Source organism: Microcaecilia unicolor, chromosome 3 (genome assembly GCF_901765095.1).
Source record: "Microcaecilia unicolor chromosome 3, aMicUni1.1, whole genome shotgun sequence".
In the NCBI taxonomy this organism is placed as follows: domain Eukaryota; kingdom Metazoa; phylum Chordata; class Amphibia; order Gymnophiona; family Siphonopidae; genus Microcaecilia; species Microcaecilia unicolor.
In genome coordinates, this window is record NC_044033.1 from 482299888 (window position 1) to 482325184 (window position 25297).

The following is a 25297-nucleotide window of genomic DNA, read 5'->3' on the forward strand; positions in this document are numbered from 1 at the left end:
TTCTAGAGGAGGGGCCTAGAGAGAGAATAAAGTTGCCAAGGACATGTATTCCGAACCTCTACCAAGGCAGAGTGTTTTTAAGGAACCCTACTATAGACTGTTAGTGGTTACATAAGAACATAAGAATAGTCATACTGGGTCAGACCCAGTATCCTGCTTCCAACAGTGGCCAGTCCAGGTCACAAGTACCTGACAGAAACCCAAATAGTAGCAAGATTCATGCTACTGATCCCAGGGACAAGAAGTGGCTTTCCTCATGTCTATCTCAACAGCAGACTATTTCAACAGTTTTATTCTACTACTGCTTATAAATAGTTAGTGCTAAGAAGTTGGCCCATGCTTTTTTTTCCTACATCATCCAAGTTTAATTACATCTTCTGGATCAGAAATGCAACTTCTGGCCTAGACAGACTTATTGGAAGAGAGGGGAGTGCTGATAATTTTGTGCCTTTGGCCTCCCAGCACCTACTAGACCAGTCCTGACCCCATGGTACTAATCCAGTGGTAATCGGGCATTGCCGTGTGCTGCCCAGTTACCGCCGGGTTAGCGTGGGAGCCCTTATCACCACCTCAGTGGGTAGCATAAGGGCTCCCCATTGCATGGTCATGCAGTAAGAGTTCTCTTACCTCATGGCCATGTATGCCTGGGGTCTTTTTACCCACTGCGGTAAAAAGGGCCCTGGTGCGCAGGAAAAACGGCACCCACCGCCAGCACAGGGCCCTTTCCCGCAGCTTGGTAAAATGGCCCCTACGTTTTTCTTCAATACCTACACATTATTCTACTATGGCTACTATGGCTGTCACTGCTATTCGAGGAATTAGATGTCTCAGTAAATTTGAACAGTCACTGGTTCAAATCTGGGTCTAATCAGTAGTAAAAGAAATGGGCCAATTTGAAGATGTAGTATTTTTTGACAAATGAGTTGGTGATCTCACACTATTTCCCAGTGGACATATTTCTACTGGTTGACAGCACTGTTGGCAGTCTTAGCAAAGAGGTCAAGGACTGCAAAGATATGGAAATTGAATTACTCTTTCACCCTTAGAAATCATCCTGCCAAAATAGGACTAAGGCATATTAATAGAGCAGAGTATGGATACCTGCTCGTCTGCTGTTAAAGTTGTACCTGTTCTGTGGACAAATGGAGAATCTTGGCTTCTAAGGGCTGTTATCTAATACCTAATAAATTCAGTAGAAATTGATTTAAACTTTTTCTTTTAAAAAACTTCTTGGCCTGACCAAAAGGAAAATCCCAAGGATTTTGTTCACCAAAGTATAACATGCAAGCATACTTATAATAAAAATATTCTGGTGTCTGATATTTTTCATTATTCCCATCTTCTAACCATCTCTGCAAGAGTAGGCTAAGGAATTTTGAAGAAAATTTTTAACTTACCCTGTGTGGGGACCACTGTAATTTTGTAACCTCGTATTCTATCAGGTGGCGGACTCCATGACATGCGAACTGAGTTTTCATTTATAATTTCAAACTGTACATTTGATGGTTGTTGAACTGCAAAAGACAGTTTACAACAGTTGCACTTTAGAAAAGATCAACATTGAATGGTTTAATTTAAATTGTATAGAGAGAAACATAAATAGAGATTTTAAGCAAAGCTTTACGAAGTATGTCTTTGCATAAATTTGTTTCCAACCAACATAAAGATATGTTGTTGGGGAAAGAAGATTAAAATTAAAGCAGACAGGATAGGACAACACATTACAGAATTACATGTTACAAGGACAGCACATAACAGTTGTTCCTTGAATTGCTAAATCATCCGAGAATGGCCAGCAAACTCAAGCACAATAAAGAACACATCTGGATACAGGTACAATGAGTTTACAGGTAATTACCACAAATACAAACATTTCACGGAATGATTAAAAGGACTAGATTTGTTTTGTTTTTTTACATGCTGGGTGCAATCCATACAAGGCATGCCAAATCACAATAATCTACTCATAGCTATACAGCATTAAGTAATGTAGAACATATCAACAGCATTCTTTATCAGGGAATACCAACAAAGGTAGCCAGTCCATCTGAGATGGCTTTTGCCTGGTTTATCAACTCTCCATCTGCTGTAACAACATGGCCATGCTGACAGAGCAGATAGAACTGCCAGCATAACAGGGGACTGACCTGTATAACCCATGTAGTATCTTTCTGGCAAGGGTACAATGCCGATAAGTTACAGCGGAGAAGGAATAAGTAGTAATCTATAGTGTGTGGGAATCTCTACAAATCCATGTATGTTCCAGAAGTGGAGTCATTTAGAATCTATTTCAGAGGGTGCTTATTCAAAGAGTTATCTCTAGTCTCAGCACCACTGGTGAGTCTATGTAGCTCTAGAAAATCATATTAAGCTCTCTCTGAAGCAATGTATCCAACCAAAACTAGGTGATAATCCTAGGTCCCTTGGGAAGGAGATTAGATTGATTACCCTTTTACAGAAGGCGGTTTAACTGTCTAACTGCTACATTCTGAATCAATCGTGACGATCTGCTGTAGCAAGTCAACAAAGAACGCAATTGAAACAACTGTTTTGCATTCAGGACGTTCTTTTTTGACCCCTGAGGCAGGCGCCTGGAGCGCCGAAACATGGCCCGTGTCAGGTTGCTTTTATTAAAGTTTGCACCGTTGTTCCAATCTTGAAGGCTCTTTTGCGCTTGGTTTCACTTCTATTTGAATAGAATGCGCATCAGTTTCAAGAACTATGCATGGTGCTATTCTAAAACATTGGAGGGTTAATGGAACACAGTTCTACAAAATCTTAATGTTATATTTTCCCTGTGTCTACTACCAAAGCTTATAAAACTAATGACCTATCCATCTACACCAGTTGGATGAACAGATGTGTACACCTACAAAAAATGAACACCTTTCTTGTACCAGGCGCACACAGACCCATACTTTCAAGGGGCATTTTAATTTTAAAATGCCAGTATGGTTTATCACAAAACAATGGTTAATAATGAAAAGACAAAATCAGAGCATACCGATGGACATTAATTTACAATACTCATAGCAAACAGCGGAGAGGGCACTAGTGATCGGAACAAATGATGGTAAAGTGGAAACAAAACAACGAGAAAATTATAGGGATTGGTGAGAGAATTAAACTGAAGACTATGAAAAGAATATCTTGCAGTATCATGCATGAGGACATGAAGTGTTGATCTGGTTGAGCTTTTCACGATGGACAAAAGCTTCCATGTACAAGGGTCATTAGAGACAAGACTTTTTGGAAATATTTTATAATGATATTCTATCTTTCACATCGTCATGCCGAATCATGCAGCACTTGGCTGACTCACTCTCGGTGCATGGTAGGGGACATAAAACAGTGTTGCTCAAACGGGATTTCAGTTCTAGGCAGGTTTCAGCCATACTTTCCCAAAGTACCTTCAATTTAGATAAACTCTTTGTTTTCTCCCTTTTTTCGAGTACATTTTGGGGAGTATCAATATCACTGCCTACGGATTTCACTTGCTCATTTAAGTAAGCAAGTTTAAAGTGCTTCCAAAGTATCATTCCAATTTTCCTATTAAACACTGAAAATTGAATAATCAAAATAGCAGCTGGTTTTAATTTAATTGGCTGCCATGTCTAACCAGAGGATAATATGGCAATCTGACACTAATACGAGAGGTGTGCTAGTACTGAGATGTTATCATTTCCTTTTCTCCATACACAGGCAGTGAGAAGAACCTGCAAACAAGCTTGCATTAATTAATATTCTCTTATACCACACGTACATTGTTAGAGACTGAAGGAGCTGTTTAGTATAAAACATGCAACAGATTAATAATATGATATATATATACTGTGTATATGTGTATGTATATCTGTACATATGTATGTAGTTGTGTGCACACGTCTGTATACATATATCTTAAGAATATCATTATAAAATATTGTTTCAGTAGCAATGCCTCAGGACAAATTTAATGCAAAGGCAGACACAAATGACCTGAGCATGCTTTGAAAAAAGAAATCAGTGTATGGGAAAATAGGACCACCAACCTTGATTGTAAATTGACCAGATGCTGCAAAGACCCCCCAGGCTTTTACCGCCAGAGGTCAGCAGCCGCCCAGCTGCTTGTTCCAAATGACTGGATCCCACATAAACTGAAAAACTGATGGTTGGTGGGGTAGAGTCGTCAACTCTGTACAGGGTTTTTCAATCCACTTCATGAAAGCTCAGGTGTGGCACTTGCAGATCCGAAGCACGATATGACAGTCAGCTAATAAGATATATATATATCCACTTTTCCACATATGTAAAGGTGTTAACATGGATTAACCTTACGTATATTTGAGCACTTCATTGATGCTATTTGGTTGCTTCAGTTTGAAAGGAAGGCTATGTAGATTAGGGCTATGTGTACTCTTCATTGGAAAGATCAATATTAGAGATCCTAGTTTTGCTCTCTGTATACTGTGTATTGTGAAGTGCACCTTAAATTTCCTTTAAACTTTCCCTTGTATGGCTAAGAAGCATGCCAACTCAGTGCACTCTCTCCCTACATAAGCAGACAGCTCAGGAGAGACACACATTGGCAGTAATGGACAAATAACACCTAGAAAGGGAGGAACAGGATCAAACAGAGAAGTTAACTAGTAGTCTACCTCATGAAACAAAGCTAAACTCAGAAGCAAGGTCACTTAGAAGCTCTTTTACCAAACTGCAGTAAGAAGTACCCTTAGCACGTGTTTACGCAGGTCATTCCTATGCCCTAAGGCCATTTCTGCCGCATTTCTGAGATTTTCTATTAATGGTCGCATGCTAATTTTCCCACTAGCATGTTGCCATTAGTGCGTGAGCCCCTGCTGCCACCTATTTTGTAGGCGGTAAGGGTTCCTGAGCGTACCACGCACTAATTGGTTAGCTTGCAGCAATATAGCCCCAGACCTGCCCCAGCGCTAAAAAATAAAGTCTATTTTTTAGCACATGGGTAGCATGTGCCGATGCCAAAATTATGTGGAATGCCAGAGCATCCTCCACAGTTAGGCATTTTAACCAGAGTTTGGTAAAAAAAAAAAAAAAGACCCCTTAGTCCTCAAGCTACTTTGGGTTGTATATCATAATTTACAGAAAAATCACCATTCAAGACATTCAAGGATTCCAGCAATCATTATACTCAGATTCTACCTGGCATGTTATTCCACCAGTAATATATTGAAAGGTTTTTGAGTTTGTAACCTTTGAGACATCAAAGAACAACAAGAAATTTGTAAATAAATATAGGTAAATGTTTCATGTCTTTCTAAAATTCTACCAAACACATTACATAGTAAAGCAATAGCTCAATATCTTTCTCTGAGAACTTGATAAATTATTTTTTAAAATTCTTTAGAATATTTTAGTAATCCATTCAGAGAAAACACAGTGCTGAAGGTTAATGGACCAAGTTGTCCTGTTTTTTTCCTGACAAAATATTTGTGTTGATAATATCCAATAAACAGGGGGTAGAATTGAACTTGTGTTTGAGATTTTTTTTCATGACCACAATAAGATGACACGTGGCCATGCATCTCATCAGCCTCCATCACACATTGCCCAAAAAGTTCCTTTGTGGCCTAAAGAATGCACCATCCTCTTGCTTAGAACAACAGTAGTAATGGTAGCAGGCCCTTAATTTCCTGTAGCTTCCAGAAGGGAAAGAGAAATCTACCAAGAAATTTCATGGAAGTAAACATTTTTGCAGAACGTACTGGAGCTTTTTAAATGTAGTACTTTGAGACAATGGGCTTAAAGCACTTTTTTTTCAGAAGTTTAATGCTTGCATATTCTTTTCTGTGATACTTTTCATTCTGAGGGTTACAAGAAATTGAATCCTCCAGAAAAACCCGCACCATGTCAAAATGTAGTAATCTAGTCATTCTCTGTATTTCCTTTTGCACTTTTTGGCTCAGCCTGTGCCTTTTCTAGTTTCCCACTAGTAGTGATACCATGTGCTGATTTGAAAGCTCTTTCATATAAAGCTAAGACACTTCACTCCTTCACATTTACAGTGGTGGAAATAAGTATTTGATCCCTTGCTGATTTTGTAAGTTTGCCCACTGACAAAGACATGAGCAGCCCATAATTGAAGGGTAGGTTATTGGTAACAGTGAGAGATAGCACATCACAAATTAAATCCGGAAAATCACATTGTGGAAAGTATATGAATTTATTTGCATTCTGCAGAGGGAAATAAGTATTTAATCCCTCTGGCAAACAAGACCTAATACTTGGTGGCAAAACCCTTGTTGGCAAGCACAGCGGTCAGACGTCTTCTGTAGTTGATGATGAGGTTTGCACATATGTCAGGAGGAATTTTGGTCCACTCCTCTTTGCAGATCATCTCTAAATCATTAAGAGTTCTGGGCTGTCGCTTGGCAACTCGCAGCTTCAGCTCCCTCCATAAGTTTTCAATGGGATTAAGGTCTGGTGACTGGCTAGGCCACTCCATGACCCTAATGTGCTTCTTCCTGAGCCACTCCTTTGTTGCCTTGGCTGTATGTTTTGGGTCATTGTCGTGCTGGAAGACCCAGCCACGACCCATTTTTAAGGCCCTGGCGGAGGGAAGGAGGTTGTCACTCAGAATTGTACGGTACATGGCCCCATCCATTCTCCCATTGATGCGGTGAAGTAGTCCTGTGCCCTTAGCAGAGAAACACCCCCAAAACATAACATTTCCACCTCCATGCTTGACAGTGGGGACGGTGTTCTTTGGGTCATAGGCAGCATTTCTCTTCCTCCAAACACAGCGAGTTGAGTTCATGCCAAAGAGCTCAATTTTTGTCTCATCTGACCACAGCACCTTCTCCCAATCACTCTCGGCATCATCCAGGTGTTCACTGGCAAACTTCAGACGGGCCGTCACATGTGCCTTCCGGAGCAGGGGGACCTTGCGGGCACTGCAGGATTGCAATCCGTTATGTCGTAATGTGTTACCAATGGTTTTCGTGGTGACAGTGGTCCCAGCTGCCTTGAGATCATTGACAAGTTCCCCCCTTGTAGTTGTAGGCTGATTTCTAACCTTCCTCATGATCAAGGATACCCCACGAGGTGAGATTTTGCGTGGAGCCCCAGATCTTTGTCGATTGACAGTCATTTTGTACTTCTTCCATTTTCTTACTATGGCACCAACAGTTGTCTCCTTCTCGCCCAGCGTCTTACTGATGGTTTTGTAGCCCATTCCAGCCTTGTGCAGGTGTATGATCTTGTCCCTGACATCCTTAGACAGCTCCTTGCTCTTGGCCATTTTGTAGAGGTTAGAGTCTGACTGATTCACTGAGTCTGTGGACAGGTGTCTTTCATACAGGTGACCATTGCTGACAGCTGTCTGTCATGCAGGTAACGAGTTGATTTGGAGCATCTACCTGGTCTGTAGGGGCCAGATCTCTTACTGGTTGGTGGGGGATCAAATACTTATTTCCCTCTGCAGAATGCAAATAAATTCATATACTTTCCACAATGTGATTTTCCGGATTTAATTTGTGATGTGCTATCTCTCACTGTTACCAATAACCTACCCTTCAATTATGGGCTGCTCATGTCTTTGTCAGTGGGCAAACTTACAAAATCAGCAAGGGATCAAATACTTATTTCCACCACTGTATAACATTTTACTGCATATTAGCAGACAGCACTGAAACTTGAGGTTACTCAACAACCCTCATTAAAATGGGCAGGGTAACAAGAGTTGCCTTTGGGTCTTAAAACTGGTGGTACCACCCAATGCAGAAATCTAATGAAGACAGCATGGCCACAGGAGCGCTAATGCTTTTAGCAGCCCAAGAGAACTGGCCCTCAGTAAAAGGCCAATTAGCACATGCAACATCTTTCCTACCTCCAGGTCTGCTACTCCTCCAAAGAAGAAATCTGGGCCTTTGGCTCCCCCATTCCCAAAAGCGAAATCCAGACTTCCATTCCCACCACCACCTAATTGTTTTTCCATCTGCTGGCCATAACACCAAAATCCAAAATGGTGCTTGAGTAGTCACCTCAATCCGTGGCTAATGTCCATTAGCAAGCAGGCTCCTTAGTGTAATCTCCAGTAAACATAACACTGGTTGCTTGTGTTCAGTGTGTTCAGTACCAAGATCTAAGCACCAGCATCTGAGCCAATATTACAGAGAAATATGCAGGAGTTCTACCTTGCTGGAATTGGTTCCTTTTCCATGTCACATGGGATAAGAGGAACAAACTTGAAACAAGAGTTTTAGAATAATACTTTAGTATAAAGCACACCCAAACTGGCACTCATGAGCCTTGTGCACAATGAAAGTGTAAAGTCAGAAAGAATGAAGAGCCCAATATTCAAAGGATTTATGCTCCTAACTTTAGAAAAACGAGGACACATTGATCCAGTCCAGGTTTTTCTTCCATTGAAAGCAATGGAAGTAAAACCCAGACTGGCTCAATCTGTCCTCCTTTTTCTGAAGCCATTTGGTAACCCTACTCTTACCACCACCCATTGAGGTGGCGGTAAGGGGTCCCACACTAACCTAGTAACCAGGCAGCACGTGGTAATATTTTTATGGCATTTCTGGTAGCGCCAGAAATGCCGAAAACTGAGATTAAGGAGGATACCTCCTTCAATATACAAGGCTGGCTGAAACAGTACTTTTTAAAAGCTTATACATGGCAGACAGCAGCTATAAATCCCCACATGAGCTATCAAGTCTTACTCATGCATTCCTTTTATGAAATGGTGAATACACAGTAATGGCCCTACCATTAGGTCATCTGAGGCAGGGGCACTCTTCTAAGGAGGTATCTCCCCCCCCCCCCCCTTCCTTTCCTTCCCCAACCCCCTTCCTCGAACTTTTTTTTAAGGTGGTGGCGACAGCAGCAGCAGCGATTCCCATAGGCTGCCCTTGCTGCCGGTCCCGATTGATTGTCCCAGGAATGTTCAAAACAGCATTTAGGTGATAATTGAATATTAATTTCAGCTGTCCAAATCTTGACCAAAGAGTCATCATTTGCTCTTGTTCCAGTATCATTTAATATTCTGCATTCTTTCACTGTTATGGAGTAGGATGTAAATATTGAATTTAATTCAATTAAATGATTCCTAATGAAAGACAAGTTAGCTTACCAAAGACATTTATGTCTAGCCTGCCAATGAGGTGCATAAGGTGTAGGGTAGGAGAAAGAAGGACAGAAGGAAAGGTAGACAGAAACTAGCTTGCACAGGCAGAGAATTGAATAGATTTGTGGTGCCTTCAGCTGAGACAGAGACAGGTATTATGGCAGAGGGAATGCATATTCTCGCCTCAGTCTCCCAGGCACAAATGGAATGGCAGAACACATCATTTCTTTACAAGGAGGCAGTGACCAAGACATGCTAATAAAACTGTCTTTATGAAATTTAAATTGCCACAGTATAGTTCAGCTGCCTTGTTCCTAAATAACTTTTTTAGTGTCTAGGTTTTCTGGCAGGACTTGGTACAAAGGCAAGTTGTCAGACTAACTGCAGTGTAATTTTGAAACGCTTGTCAAAACCCTTGGCTAAGCTTGAGTTTAACTGGAAACATATGTGAATGGTAACAAAATGCAGCTCCCTCTTTCCTCTGTTCCTTCTTTCCACCCCCTCAACACCGACTGTATTAATCATGTATTTCTCCAGAAGATAGAATGTGTCCTGGAACTATATAGAAACACAGAAATATGGAAAAATGAAGGCAGATAAAGACCATATGGCCTATACAGACTGCCCATCCATGCCTCCACTTCCCCCTAGAGCAACTGGGGGGAGGGAGGGAGATATTCATCAATTCATTATCTGTGTTCACATAACTAAATTTTGCACAAAACATTTGGAATGTGTAGTTATTTTTTTTTTTTTTATGATGAAGTTCAAGACTTTGTTTGAACTTTATCTCAAAATAAAATTCCTGCAGAACCAGTTCAATAATATTTAAATGAGCTGATACTGTGAGAAAAAAAAATTGCATGATAGTGGCTTGTTCTAGAGAAATCACTCGCAGGGCTGTGCCCTGATCATGGCTGGACAGATTCAGATTCAGAACAAGGCCAGTGATGGGCAGACTTCTATGGTCTGTGGCCTGAAAATGGCAAGGACAGATCATGACCAAGTATACTTATCATACCTTATAATATCAGTTTATCTTATTGAGCAGACTGGATGGCCCAAACAGTTCTTTATCTGCCGTCATCTACTATGCTATTATGTTGCTATGTTCTTGGGTGGGAGTGAAGCCCATCCCAAGGGTTTGTATGTAAGAGATACATTGCAGAGGGAAATATTTCTTGTTAATGATTGACAGAGAGGTGGAGCTTGAAGGTAATAAAAGGTGTTGTTGCACAGAGCACATGGTCTTTGGTTGCCTTCATCCCCAACAGGACCCATGAGAGGGGGCATTCTGGAAAGACCAGATAACCTAAAGCTCAATCAAGGGGGAGCTATTGTCAGTCAAAGGCAGTAACTGTTGGAGAAGAGTCTCTGGGTGGGCAAGGAGAGCTCAGCTCATGAGCAGGAACAGAGAAGAACATATTCAAGGCCAGAGAGTACAGCTCAGCAAAGTGTATCTCTGGAGGACAGACAAGGAGGTCTGATCCTGGTGGAGTTTGCTAGTGTCAACCAACGCTATCAACACAGCCTTGGATTGTACAGTCCAAAGGGATGGGGTGATGGACTGGAGGAGTTGCAGAAATGTATATAAATTGGGATTGCTATAAGAAATCGTTTGAGTAGTGGATAAGACTGCACCAAATAGTCTTGGATGGACAGAAATAATAACCTCTTGAACCAAAAGAATTATGAAGTTGGATTAATTGCCTGTTGCAGAGTTTAGTAAAGCTTGCATAAAATACAAATTCTTGGTGTGGAGAGTATTCCTTAACAGAAAGAGTGAAGAGCTTATTCCCAGACTGTTCGAAGATACTAGGGTTAAAGCCCAGCTTAATATCTTATGAACCACTGAATTTTTATCCGGCCCCAGCCTGCACCCAAGCTTGAGTGAGAAAACCTGAGCTGTGAATAGAGAGTAAAAGGTGAATAGGAAAAAAGGGGGGTTTTCTTCTTCTTCTTTTTTGTGCCCCGGATCGTTTGGAACTGAGCTGGTCAGTGAGACTCCGGTTACATATGTAATTGTCCCATGTTTTTTTTTCCATTCAGATATAACCTTCATCTCCACCACCTCCACCATGAGGCCATTCCACAAATTCACCACCCTTTCTGTGAAAAAGTATTTCCTTCAGTTACTCCTAAATCTGTCCCCTTTCACTTTCATCCTATGTCCACTCATTCCATTGATTCACCTTCTGTGCATTTATACCACAGAGCTATTTAAACATCTCTATTATATCTTCTCTTGCCTTTCTTCCAAAGTATACATATTAAGATCTTTAAGTCTGTCCCCATACACTTTATGACAAAGACCGCTGACACTGTAGTAGCCATCCTATGGACCAACTCCATTCTGTTTATATCTTTTTGAAGCTGCAGTCTCCAGAATTATACATAATATTCTAAATGAGATCTCACCAGAGTCTTACACAGAGGCATCATAACCTCCTTTTTCCTGCTGCCATTCCTCTCCCTATGCACCCAAGCATCCTTCTGGCTTTTGCCATTGCTTGTCTACCTGTTTGGCCAACTTCAAATCATCACCTATTGTCACATAAGAACATAAGTATAGCCATACTGGGACATACCAACGGTCCATCAAGTCCAGCATCCTTTCCAACAGTGACCAATCCAGGTTACAACTACCTGACAAGATCCCACGACAGTACAATACATTTTATGCTGCTTATCCTAGAAATAAGCAGTAGACTTTCCCCAAGTCCATTTTAATAATGGTTTATGGACTCTTCTTTTAGGAAGCTATCTAAACCTTTTTTAAACCCCACTAAGCTAACTGATTTTACTATATTCTCACGTCCAAGTCTTGCTCTTCTTTTGAGCACAGAAGTCCTTAAACTGTACCACTACCTCCGGTTTTCCAAATGCATGGCCCTACATTTGTATATTAAAAGAATTGGGGCAAAAACCAATACTTTTGGCACACCACTGGTAACATCCATTTTCTTTTAGCTCCATTTACCACTACCCTTTGTTGCCTTCCACTTAACCAGTTCCTAACCCAGTCAGTCAGTTTAGGGCACTGGTTCCCAAACCTGTCCTGTAGGACTCCCCAGCACTTCGGTGCCCCACTAGAACTTTAACTGGTAGGTGTACACTTATACACATGGGTGCTAGTTTTCTATACGTTTATTGCATGCTAGGGGTGCATAAATGTGGATAGCTAGATTATGAAATTCCCTTCACGTATCCAATTCTAGTGCATTTGGTCCCCAGTCAAGAAGGTTCTTGGCCAGCAGCACAAATTTGAAAAGTTTCCAAATAGAGAACAGGTTCTTAGGGAAAAGGCTGTCCATAGGTGACAAAGAGGAAAAAAACAAGATCTATATTCAACAGAAAATGGAAGAGATTCACATCAGTATCACAAACTAGAAAAGCTCTCCATCCCCAACATTAATGAAGGAGACTATCCACAAAATAATAATAATAACCATAGAGATTCTTCTTGGACATTCATGGAAGAGTTATCTTAGGCTTCCATAGTTGATGTCATGGTTCTTGCAGCTGTCCAGGTGGTGTTGCATCTGAGTTTCCTTGACCAACATTTTTGCAAGTGAGCACACAAGAAGGAAGGGATCCCCACATAGTCTTCTAGGAGCCAGAATAGTGAGGAAATGTACATGACTGACATTTTTGCCATCTTGCTTTGTCTTTCTTCAGAGTGAATCAAAATGGCTGAAAGGTTGATTAAGCAAATTTGGGCACTGCACCATCCGGACAGCTGCAAGAACCATTCATGGAATAGATTCTTCATAGAGACCACAGAGAAGAAAAGAATGTCTACATGGGACAATTCCAGAGCATCAGAGGTGATCTGTTCCAGCCCCTCCCTTTCCAGAAGAATGGAAGGAGGAAGAGTGGAGGAGGCAAGCCAGGAGCAGAGCAGAGAACAGGTCCTCTTCTCCCTAATCTAGCCCCTCTTCTCTGTTGCTCATGCCCCTGGCCCGCTCACTCCTTCCTCCTGCTCAACAGTTACACCTTCTCTTTCTCTACAAATTAAGCCTTGATACTAAGTTAGAATGGCTAAATCTAGTGGATTCCGAAGGCCACTTGTAACTCACAGGGCTGTTTATCTCTCTTTCTTACCCTTGTGCTGCAGGAGGCTGAAGACTTTGCAGGAAGGAGGTGGATGAATATATCCCTACCTACCCCACACCCACATGGGGGCCAATGCAGAAAGCTACCATGAGTCTAACCACAGGGTTACCCAAGGTTTTACATGCATGTTAACGGACAAGTATTGCAGAGAGGGGTCGAACGTGCTGTTAACTCGCCTGGAAGACATGGCCATATGTTACATTAAAATATATGGTACATGAGGTCATTGTGTTCTACAGCCATGCAGAGAAAGGAACAGTAATTTTTGATGCATGGACAACACGTTAAATGTTTTGCCAGGTCCAGGGCAGCATAGAAAGGTTAGAGGAAAGGATTTAATGCCCATTTTAAAGATTTAACTGCCAGTTATATCTTCTTTTGCAGCCAGAAAGAAGTGCCTGAAAGTTTTAAAAAACTGACGGGAAGTAACAGAGCTTGTGCGTATGTCGGAACAAAAATGGAAGTGTCAGCACACTGGCATTTGTTCGGCGCATAAATATCAGCCTTGCAAAAATTTTATTTGCACGAAGTCTTTGTGGGGCTGATATACACAGAAGAACAGGTACCGATGTGTGCTGACTCTTCTATTTTCGTTACAATATACACAGGAGAAGCCGCGCTTACTGCAAAATCTTTTTACACATGCATCCAGCAGGCTTCAGCCGCTCCCCGATTAGCATGCAAGTTCTGCGTACATAACATTTGCATATGTTTATCATTCTGCTTGGCATGGTATTACGCTCATAGTAGAAGCCATGCACTCAGACATCCGCACACGGCTCTACCACGTGGCTTCCTGCATCAGCCCATATTCTAGCACAATCCGTAATCTTTGCGATAAGGCCTCGAGCAGAGCTTTTCAGTTCCTCCTGCTTGAATGAAAAAAAGAAAAACGGATGTTTTCATCTGTATTCAGTAACATGTTCCAAATTTCTTATCAAGGGGCTCAACACATTTCCTTTATTCAGTGAGATTTTGTCTTCGTAGCAAAATTTACTAGGAGCCCTCAGGATCCCATTTCAGCACTGTGTTTTTTTTTTTTATCTCTAAGGGGCTGATTCATGAAGACTTTGTTCTTCTTCTGTCTCTATAGGACAAGACATTGATGAATCAGGACCTACAGTAATTGACAGCAAATAGCAATGTGGCTTTGTTAGTCCCTTGAATAACCTGGATCTCTGAAGTGTTCTCAAACTAATGACACACGCACACAAAGCCAAGATCTGTTGGAGTATTTTATTATTTGTTTTTAGAGAAACTGCTTTTTACTTCACACCGCACACAGACAGGTAATTAACAAGGAGAGGGTGTGTGCCAGTGCTTCAGGGCGCAAAATTATTAATTTCGGTTTTCGTGTTTGCACAGGCGCCTGCTTCCTGAGCACCGTGCAGCTGAGTCTGGAGAGGGCACTTGCAGTCAGCCCCTTCCCGTGGAAAAAAAACAGCTGATCTTTTCCAAAGAAAACCTATTTCATCTGTAAATCATGAAGAATGACAGCTACCAATGTGGGAAAAATTAAACCTCAGTGACAAGTCAGACCGACAAACAAGTGAGAAAGGGAAGAGAAAGCAGGGAAAGGGCGAGGTGTTTCTTTCACAGACAGGTACCAAGAGGAAAACACAAATGAGAGTGCATGGGATATGCTCAAAGACTCTGGAAATTCTGCACCATCATTGAAGGCATTTGGATGGAATGGTTACCTTGAGCATCTACAGAAGCTAAGAGCAAAGCTGCGCATAGGGCAGCCAGAGCTGGACGGAGCCTGATCTTCATGTCTCTGCCTTCCCCCTGGATCACAACCACATGAATGGATCTGAAAAAAAAAATTCAATAGTAACCACCAGTGAGAGGGGTGTCATGACTTCAAGGCAAGCCTGGCAGACTGCATTGTTCTATGGAGGCCTTCTTTAATACCACTAGACTTGAACTCCAGCCAAACTTATGGCAGGAACTGCATTAGTAACTGGTGAAACTAGTCTATTAAAGTATCAGCTGGGGGCTACTGCCTGGTACTCTTGCATTCTTTGTATTTATGTATTGTTTATTTGATCTTAAATGTTTTCTGGGGGCTTCTCTTACACTCATGCATGCCAGATGCCTAGAGAGAAGATAGGAGAAGTGTGTCCACATGTAGACCTAAGTCATCATGCTATTACTACTAGGAAAATGGAGTCATGCCATCTGACAGCACTGTTCCCTCTAAGCTGAGCGGAGTCCTTCACCTACAGTCCTGCCAGTAGGTGGTGCTGTTTCATGATCATATTTTCAATAGTGAGGAACAAGCATGATCTACAGGACTCCAGGGAACCTGCCTGTCCCTAGAGACTGAAAACATTATATTGAAACATCACCTCCCACTGGCAGCAGTGAGGCTGTAGGACTCCCGCTCAGCTAAGAGGGAACAGTGTCTGAGAGTTTTATTTAAAATGGCTCTTGAACTAGAGACTTTGCAAGAAAATTGTGATTTTTAACCGTGTGGACAAGTAATGAATTGTTGGATTTTTTTGTTGAAGAGCTGTTTGTTGTCTAAAATGCAACCCTTAATTAAGAACTGGACTACAGTCTCACAAATGGTACTTCTGCTGGCATCTCAGTTTTTTTGGCCTCCCCTCTCCTAGCGCCTAGTTTTTCTAGTTCTTTCTTCTCAACCCAATACTGCCCTCTGGCTTGCCACCTCTCCATCTTAATCCCATCACCTGTCTTCTTCATCCCTCATTCTTTCTTCCAATATCTCAACCTCTCTTCTTCCCCTATCATCTCTCTCCTACTCCTCCTTTTCCCGATTTCCATTTCACCCACTCCTCCTTCTCATCCTTCTTTCATCCACTCCCATCTCCCTTCTCTTTGACTTCCAGACTGCCTAGGTTCATAAGAACATAAGAGTAGCCATACTGGGTTAGACCAATGGTCCATCTAGCCCAGGTTCAACCTGCTGACTTTCAGGAATGAAAAGCAGGAAGAAGGCGAGAGAGAAATATTTACTTAGTGCCCCCCTCCAATCAAAAAACTGTCACAAGCCAATTGTTATATGCACAGTCCCCCTAATTCTATATATATATCACTCACAATTGTGGGGCCCTTTTACTAAGCCATGGTAGGGCTAACACACGTGTAGCACTCACTAAATTGACACTACCGCCAGGGTAATGCGGGCACCCTGCGATAGTTTCAAAGTTATCATGTGTTGTTTCCCATGCTAGAAAATAATTTACTATTTTCTACTATGAGGGGTGTTCCTGGCAGTAATCGGCAGCATGGCCCCATTAATTTGCGCTGTCTACATGAGCCCTTATTGCCAAGTAAATAGCTGGTGTTAAGGGCTCAGGTAGTAAATAGCCACTTGCTACTTTTAATATTAGTGCACAGCCATTTACCACCCCATTAAAAAATGGCCTTTTTACCTGCTGCAGTAAAAAAAAATGGCCCAGCGCGTGCTAATTTCACGCATCCATACTAGCACAGGCCACTTTTTACCGCAGCTTAGTTTAAGGGCGCCTAGGTGCATGCAATTTAATTGTTTAATGAGCCAATTAGTGCAGATAATCGGGTGCTAACAACCAATTATCAGCACTAATTGGCAATAATTGGAATTTATGTGTGCATCTTTATACTCGCTATCCTATAAAGATGTGTGCGTAAATTTTTCCATGCAGATCAGAAAAAGGGGCATGGCCACAGGAGGGGCATGGGTGGGCCAGGGGTATTTCTAGGGTTTGCGCACAGTGTTATAGAATTAGGGGAATCTGTGCCTAATTTAGGCACAGGAATTACAAAAGGGCTCAGTTGGTATAAATCCTCACTCCCACAATTGGGCTCGGATCCCAGCACTAAGTTCTATTCTATAATGCCCAACATTTAAAGAATAGCATTTAGTACGCATACAGAATTGAAGGGTCCTTTTACTAAGATGCACTGAAAAATGGCCTGCGGAAGTGTTTTGGGCTTGTGCAGATCCATTTTTCAGTGCGCCTGCAAAAAAATGCCTTTTTAAATTTTGGCTGAAAATGGACGTGCGGCAAAATAAAAATAGTTGTGCGTCCATTTTGGGTCTGACACCTTACCACCAGCCATTGACTTAGTGGTAAGGTCTCACACTTTAACCGGGCGGTAATGACCTTTGCACACCAAATGCCACTTGGCACGCATTGCGGATGCGTGCCAGAAAATAACAATTATTTTTTGGACGTGCATATCGGACGCATGCCAAAAATGAAATTACCACAAGAGCCAGGCGGTAACTCCAAATTGTTGCACATTGGGCACGTGTAGACGCTTATGCGGCTTAGTTAAAGGGCCCCCCCCCCCCCAAGTCCATACTCAATTTGTTCTCAGAATTTTCCCAATTTTGGGGTATTTTGGGTTTATTTTACACACTCATTTTGATTTATAATTTTTAATATGACTCAGAACTTTTTAACATCAATTGTATGCATGTTAAACATAAGTTAACATGCATTAAAGCAGTTTTGTGTGCACTAAAATTTTTAAGGAGCAGTAAAGACCAATATGAGCTTTAGCAAATGCTCAACCTTAGTAACAGGCAGTATTCTACCTACCTACTTACCCACATTGATGCAAAGTGCATGCAGACTTTTTACCTACAGGCTTTACACATATATTGAAAGGAAAATCAAGTGAGATCTCTCACTTGGAAAGCTACCATGAGTACAAACCATGCACAGGCACTGGGTCTCCTTTTGGCATGGATATCATATTTGGTGAAATCATAGGCACTTAGATTTCAAATTGAAACTTATCCTCCCTCATCCTAAATATGTCCAGGAACATTTTCTCTCAATGCAGATAAAGCTACCCATGTTTCACTGTATTGAAGGTGGGCGGTTTTCAGAGAGTCAATGTACATGAGTTAAACACTTTTTACCTGCAGATATCACTTTCCTCATACATAATTTGAAAAGTAAAATATTCTTTTCAGTTTTAAGAAATGTTTCTTTTTGTACTTTTGTCTGTACACTTTTATCATTATGATGTTCTCAGTCTCTCTCTATTTTTATGTTGTCCATTTTCAGTGATTTATTTTCTCAGATCGCCTTTCCTTCCATTTCATCTTTCTTCAGTATCTACCTTCTTCCATCTATTTTTCTTACACCTGTACTAATTTTTTTTCATATACTTCTCAATATCTCTTTCTTGTCTGTCTCGACTCCTAGCTGCCTCTCTTCACTCCTCTTCTTCGCAATCTCTGTTATTCCTCCCAGTGCTCTCTCTTCCCTTCACTGCCTATCCCCAGCTCCTACTAGTCTCTCTCTTGAGGGTCCTTTTACTAAGGTGTGCTAATGGATTTAGCGTGCACTAATGATTAGCATATGCTAAATAAACTATCTACGAACTGACCAATTTCCGCAAACTATTGAAAACCTATCTCTTCGACAAGATATATCACAAGGATCAACACATTTAACAGTACAGTGTTTGATTTATCCAGAAGTGTTCTACACTATCTTTGCTTCAATACTATCATTTTACCCAAAACTCCTTGTAACCAAATGTATTTTCTCTTCTATTTCCCATTTCCTCGATGAATTGTAAGCCACATTGAGCCTGCAAAAAGGTGGGATAATGTGGGATACAAATGCAATAAATAAATACATAATAATAATAATAATAAATAAGAGGCCCATTATATTCTTATGGGTGTCTTATCATTCAACGTGTGCTAAATCTGTTAGCGCACCTTAGTAAAAGGATTCCTTAATCTATCACCTTCTCCAGCTCTCCATTTCCTACTCTCTACCTCTCATCCCTTTTCAATCCCTACTCCACCTCACTTTGGGATCCTTTTACAAAGCTGCAATAGAAAGTGGTCTCAGTACACCCTTACGTAGGTTTTTCTCGCGTACTAAGGCCATTTGTACCACAGCAGTAAAATGGCTGATTTTCTATTCTCAGTATTAATGGCCATGTGCTAATGTCTGAAGAAGTACGACAGGTAAAGAATATCACAGATCAAAATCACTGTACTTTAATGCTGATCAACATAAAAAAAAAACAATCTACAGTGAAGAGTGACTTTATCAAAAAATGGGGAAAATGTCTCATCAATCAGTGGCAGACCAACAATGATCCCTGCACACTGTGTATCAGTAGTCATCGACAAAAAAAACCCAAAGAATATTTTTAAATATTTTTTGTATGATTTTTTCAAAATCAACTCCTGGAAAAAAATAATAAAGTTCAATTCTGTACATAAAGAAGGACTTATCTCTTTTTGTCCAGTTGTGTGCGAGGTGGTATAACTTAACTTGTCATAAAAACAGCTTGCGGTCCCAACACTCCCGTTTCGCACTGCTTCTTCAGGGAACCACACCACAAAATCTCGAACTTTGTAAAATGCTGGAGGGTGCACTTCCTACTACCCCACTCATTAGCAATACGGCTATTACTGCCACTCATTTTGTGGAAATCCTGCACTAATCAGTTAGGAGCCCTTTTACTAAACCGCGTAAGCGTCTACTTGTACCCAACGCATGCCAAAATGGAGTTACTGCCCGACTACCGCGTGGCTCTTGCAGTAATTTCATTTTTGGCGTACATCCAATACATGCATCTGAAAAAATATTTTTTATTTTTGGGCGCATGTAACGGACGCACGCCAAGTGGCATTTGACATGCGTAGGTCATTACCGCCTGGATTCTTTACCGCTAAGTCAATGGCTGGCGGTAAGGTCTCAGACCCAAAATGGACACGCGGCAATTATGATTTTGCCACATGTCCATTTTTGGCAAAAAAAAAAGGCCTTTTTTACAGGCGTGCTGAAAAAATGGATTGGCGCTCCCCCAAAACCCGCAAGCCATTTTTCAGCATGCCTTTATAGAAGGACCCCTTAGTGTGCAGTAATGTAGATACACTAACTGATTAATGCAGACATACCCACTCTCCACCCCCAGTCACACCCTCAACCAAAAAAAAAAAAAAAAAATTTTTACGCACAGGTACTATGTACACATTTGGGACTTACCACAAAATGTCTGAGCATGTCCCACAGTAAGCCCTTTTAAGCTGCAGTAAGCACATGCTAGAGCTTATCACAGCTTTATAAAAGGATCCCTTTATGTTCAGCCCTTTCCCAGCCTCCATCCCCCTTTCAATTTCCCATGACTCTACCAGCTTCCATTTCACTTTCCTTTCACATGCTCTCCTTCCTTTATCCAATCCCTTCATCTCTCACCTTATATCTGCAGTTTTAACAAACCTCTTACCTCCTTCCCCACCCCTCATCTCTCTCCACTCTATTTGAGACCCCTCTACTCAATTTTATCCATCCACCTCTCTTGGTTCTTTCTTGCTCCTCCACGCCAACTCCCCCTCCCCCCAGATCTTTCCCCATTAATTTTCTCTCTCAAAATGTCCCCATTCATTACCCAGTCCGTCTTTTTCAGCTCTCCTCTCTATCTTTTCCAGCTGCAGCTCAATTTTCAGTCCTCCTTTTCCCCCACCCAATTCCATATCTTCCCTCCCACTTCCATGCTAACTCAATCCCCGGTTCTCTGCCCCAGTTGGCAATTTGTCCTTTTCCCCTCTCATCCTCCACGATGTTGCTCCAATTTTCTTTGCCCAGAGCCAGTGCAAAGGTAATAGGTGCCCTGGATGAACCTTCAGCCTTACATCTCCCACCAATTAACTTTCAAGTCACCCTAGCCTGCAGCCCCCCCCCTCAAGATTTTAATAATTAAGCTCAGCAATTATGATCATCACACAAAAATCTTATAAAAAATGCAGGTTGAAGTATGTACTGATGTTTTTTTTTTAATTTGCAGCTGCTCTTTGTTGTCCCAAGAAGCTGCTGCCCTAGCCTTGGCAACTGCCTTATCTTGCCTAACATTTGGGCCAGCCCTGCCTTTGCCCCAGTTCTAGTCCTCCTTTCAGTTTCCTTCTCCTCCTTTTCCTTCATCTCTTCGCATCTCTCTTCTCTGGTGTTCTTTTCTTCTCTCCCAATCTGATCTATCTCCCTATTTTGTCTCCTTCTCCTTTCTGCCCTAGTCCAGAGGTTCTCAACCCAGTCCTCCGGACACACCCAGGCCGGTCAGGTTTTCAAGATATCCACCATGAATATGCATGAGATAGATTTGCATAGAATGTAGGTAGTGCATGCAGATTTGACTCATGCATATTCATGGTGGGTATCCCAAACACCTGACTGGCTAGGTGTGTCCCGAGGACTGGGCTGAGAACCCCTGCCCATCCCTCCCTCCTATCCCCTCCCATCTTCCTATCGCACTGCTTGACCATCCTCTCCTGAAGGCATACCAAGCCAGTCGGATTTTCAGGATTACCACAATGAATATGCATGAGAAAGATTCGCACACAATGGGTCTCCAATATATTCATTATTCCAATTCTGAAACCCCACTGGTTAGGTGAGGAGGGTTGAGAAACACTATTTTAGCCACAGGGTTGAAGTTCTGATCCCAGAGGAACTGCCCACTACCATCAGGTCCCATAAAAACCTTGAGAGGTTTATAGATGACAGGTGGAGGAAAAATGCGGTTATGCACTGTTCTACTTCTGGCAAGGAAAGGAACTAAGGGGCCCTTTTACTAAGCCGCGTAAGGCTCTACGTGCGCCCAATGTGCTCCAAAATGGAGTTACTGCCCAGCTATTGCGTGGCTCTTGCAGTAATTTCATTATTGGCGCACTTCCGATACGCATGGCTGAAAAATATTTTTTTTTTCGGAGGTGCGCCAAGTGGCATCTGGTGTGCATAGGTCATTACAACCCGGTTACCACGTGAGACTTTACCGCTAGGTCAATGGCTGGCGGTAAGGTCGCAGACCCAAAATGGACGCGCAGCAATTTTGATTTTGCCACACGTCCATTTTCAGCAAAAAAAAATTTTAAGGGCTTTTTTTTACAGGTGCACTGAAAAATGGATGTGCGCACACCCAAAACCCACGCCTACGCTACAACAAGCCATTTTTCAGTGCACCTTAGTAAAAGGACCCCTAACGATTGGAATAAGGGAAGGAGAACAGGATCAGGAAGAGGTCTGGAGTGAGGAGGGAGCCTACATTGAGCTGGGGAGGAACAGACTGACATTGAAGGAAAATCAGCATGAGAGGGAAGGAGAAGAGAGCAAGTTTCAATTATAGCATTATTCTACTGAGAGATTTCCCAGTGTCATAGAGCAGAAATCAATCAATCTATATTTTCTGCAGAATTGAAAAAAAGTGGGAGGGTTGCCATCTTAGTCCATTTGCACAGGCAGAAATAAAATTCAATAAGCAAATATAGGTGATACTTTTTTACTGGACTAATGTAATACAGCTGTGACTTGACCTGGAAAGCTAGGCAGGAAAGTAATAACTTTATCAAATAAATTAAAAAAAAAAAAAACAACTATCACCTACAACCAGTACTTTAGTCTCATCCCTTCATAATTAGACTTTTAACTGCAAGCCCTAACACATAACTTACACACTCCATAAAATATTTCATTGTCACTTTACACAATCCTAATCACCAGTGACCCATGGCCCTTTGTAAAACTTTTGACCATCAGGCAAGAAAGCACTTCCTTATATCTTAGCCCACCCTCTCAAAAAAAGATACCCCAAAACATGCAAGCAAGAACATAAAAACACTTCGTGAAAACATTAAACTGCTCTTCCTTGGCTACACAGAAAATAAGAAGCAAAACAGAGACAGAGTTTCACACAAAAAAAAAAATTGGGCAGCACCCACAACTCCAGAAGCAAAACAGACCAGCAACCCAGAATCATAAATCACGGAGCTGATAGCGTCTCATACACACAGTTCCCAGCGTCTAACTTTCTGCTGGCCAAAAGGGAAATAAAAGAGAGAACTACCCAAAAGGGATTAATACCAGGGAACTTTCAAGCTGATATTTTTTCCATTATTTGTATCTGAGTTATTATTAGATTCGCTTCAGTTATTGCTTGGATCCATGCCCAGAATTACAACTCATAATAATAATAATAATATTACATTTGTATCCCACATTATCCCACCTTTTTGCAGGCTCAATGTGGCTTACAATTCATCGTAGATACTGGAAATAGAAAAGAATGTACATTTGGTTTTACAGCGAGTTTTGGGTACATGATGGTGAAATACATGATAGTGTTAAAGCCATAGACATTAATAATAATGATAATTTTAAAAAACTATACTGACGTAACAGAGAGAAAGCAATGAAAAAAGAAGGAACTAAGGCAAGCGCTGGAGAGCCTTTCGGGACTACCCTCTTCCACCTTTCAGTTAAACCACAATAATGTCCAACATTTGCACTGTGGGTCTCTGCTAAGGTGCCGCAAGAATGGCCAATGATCTAACAATCTGGCATATCATACAGGGAAGCCACCACCCCACATTCATTTGCATTTGATACCTGAAGTGGGGGAAGACCTGAGTGATTACTGTAATATGCATAATCAAAAACTTCTTTGAAATTAAACGTGAACAGTAACTACAACGCTCACAGAAGTCTTACACTGCCACCTCTCGGCTCAACAGATCACAAGCAAGAATCATCGCTACCGGGACTTACGGCTCCAAATCACTGCTTTCTAGCTTAATTTCTCACTACTTTATTTGTAAAAATTCTTTTTGCTTGACAACGGGGTTTTGGGGTTTTGTTTTTGTTTTTTTTTTTTACATTTCTTCCAAAAACCCCTCAGAGACCATTCTCGTTTTGTTTTAATTTTAGGGAGCAAAAATGTATTTTGATCAACTGGCTTTTGACCTCACCCTCCATTATCAGCCAAAAGAGAACCTTCAAAGCGCAGACTTAAACGTGTTTCATCCTTTGTCACCGTCCCTAAACTAAACTCAACCAGAAACTTTGGCAAAACGGTCCGGATTTTTTATTTCCTATCGTCTGTGGCTGCAGGCGCCCGATCTCTCCATACAAGGATAATCCTGAGCTGCAGAAAACGGTCTCAGAGGGGGAGCAGTTAGAACAGGTCTTACCAAAGATAGAAGAAAACACGGAATGCACTGCATCCTGGAAAAGCGCGGTCTATCTACACTCAAATTATGCAAACTTGGCTGGCTGTTTAAGACATCTTTCCTCTCTCTCCAAAATTGTTAGAAAGCTCTTGCATCGTGTACAGTAGCTCAGGAGCCTTCAGGCAGCGCTCCGCAAGGAGCAGAATTAGACACAGCAAGTCTGACCCCTGGAGCTGAGAATCAGTCTTCAAGCTTTGTTAAACCGGGTTGACTTTTGAGAAATGATTGCAGCTCTAAACTCACCTTAACCGTACAAAAAAAAGACCAGCTATGCTGACTCTGTACCCGTTTATACCACAGTGCTTACCTATTTTGTACAACTTATTTAAGATTGCAGTTCGAATAGCCTCCGGAGGGAACCAACCAATCCTGGAACTTACCCCCAAAAAAGTTTAAGCAAGAAAAAAAAAATCTTTCAGTTGCAAAACTCTATATTGCAGAGGTTCACCCCACGTGCGTTAATTTTTTTCCCCCAGGAGCGTTCCTCCATCAAAAAAAAAAATAAGCAATTTTGCATTTGGGGCTACAAGTACCACTTGTAAAAAAAAATGCCTGAGCATAAGCACGAGCGGGGTGGGGGTGGGGAAGATGGATCGGACCTGCAGTGGTGGACGTATTGGTTCTGCTACCGGTGTCTCCTGCTCCCCCTGGTTGTCCTGGGACTAATAGCTGGTGGATGCAGTGCAGGGTCCCTTCCTTCCTCTCTCTCTCTTCTCTCCTGGGCTTGCAGTGGCAGCTAGAGCTGCAGCCAAGGAAGGAGGCGCAGAGTACGCAAGAGACGGATCTCCTCTCGGTAACTCCCGGGTGATGCTCTGTCTGGAAAGCCTTACTTTCTCCGAGTGGGAAGAACCTCGGCGGAATCTGCTACTTAATAGAGGGCTGTCCCCAGCTCTCGTAAGCTCTTACGAAATTGCAATGGAAGGTGGATTGCTGCCATCAGATGATGATATATCTACATGCAATGCGTCTGCGGGGGGGGGGGGGGGGGGGGATCTACTTTTTGGAAAGCTCCACATTCTTTGGAGCATTCTTTCACCATGATGGTCATCCCCACAGCCTTGCCACGGGGTGCTTCCTTACAGCAACTGCACTTGGACTGA

General features: G+C 41.8%; 1 protein-coding gene across 1 annotated transcript in view; it reads right to left on the reverse strand.

Moving 5' to 3' along the window:
• The window catches only part of COL12A1 (collagen type XII alpha 1 chain), a 384763-nt gene extending 359713 nt beyond the window's left edge, over nt 1-25050 (reverse strand). Inside the window, 3 exon segments of the mRNA XM_030199047.1 lie at nt 1398-1514; nt 14908-15020; nt 24797-25050. Of these exon segments, the coding sequence (XP_030054907.1) occupies nt 1398-1514; nt 14908-14980 (190 nt within the window). The 5' untranslated portion in view covers nt 14981-15020; nt 24797-25050.
• Nucleotides 25051-25297: the final 247 nt, after the last annotated feature.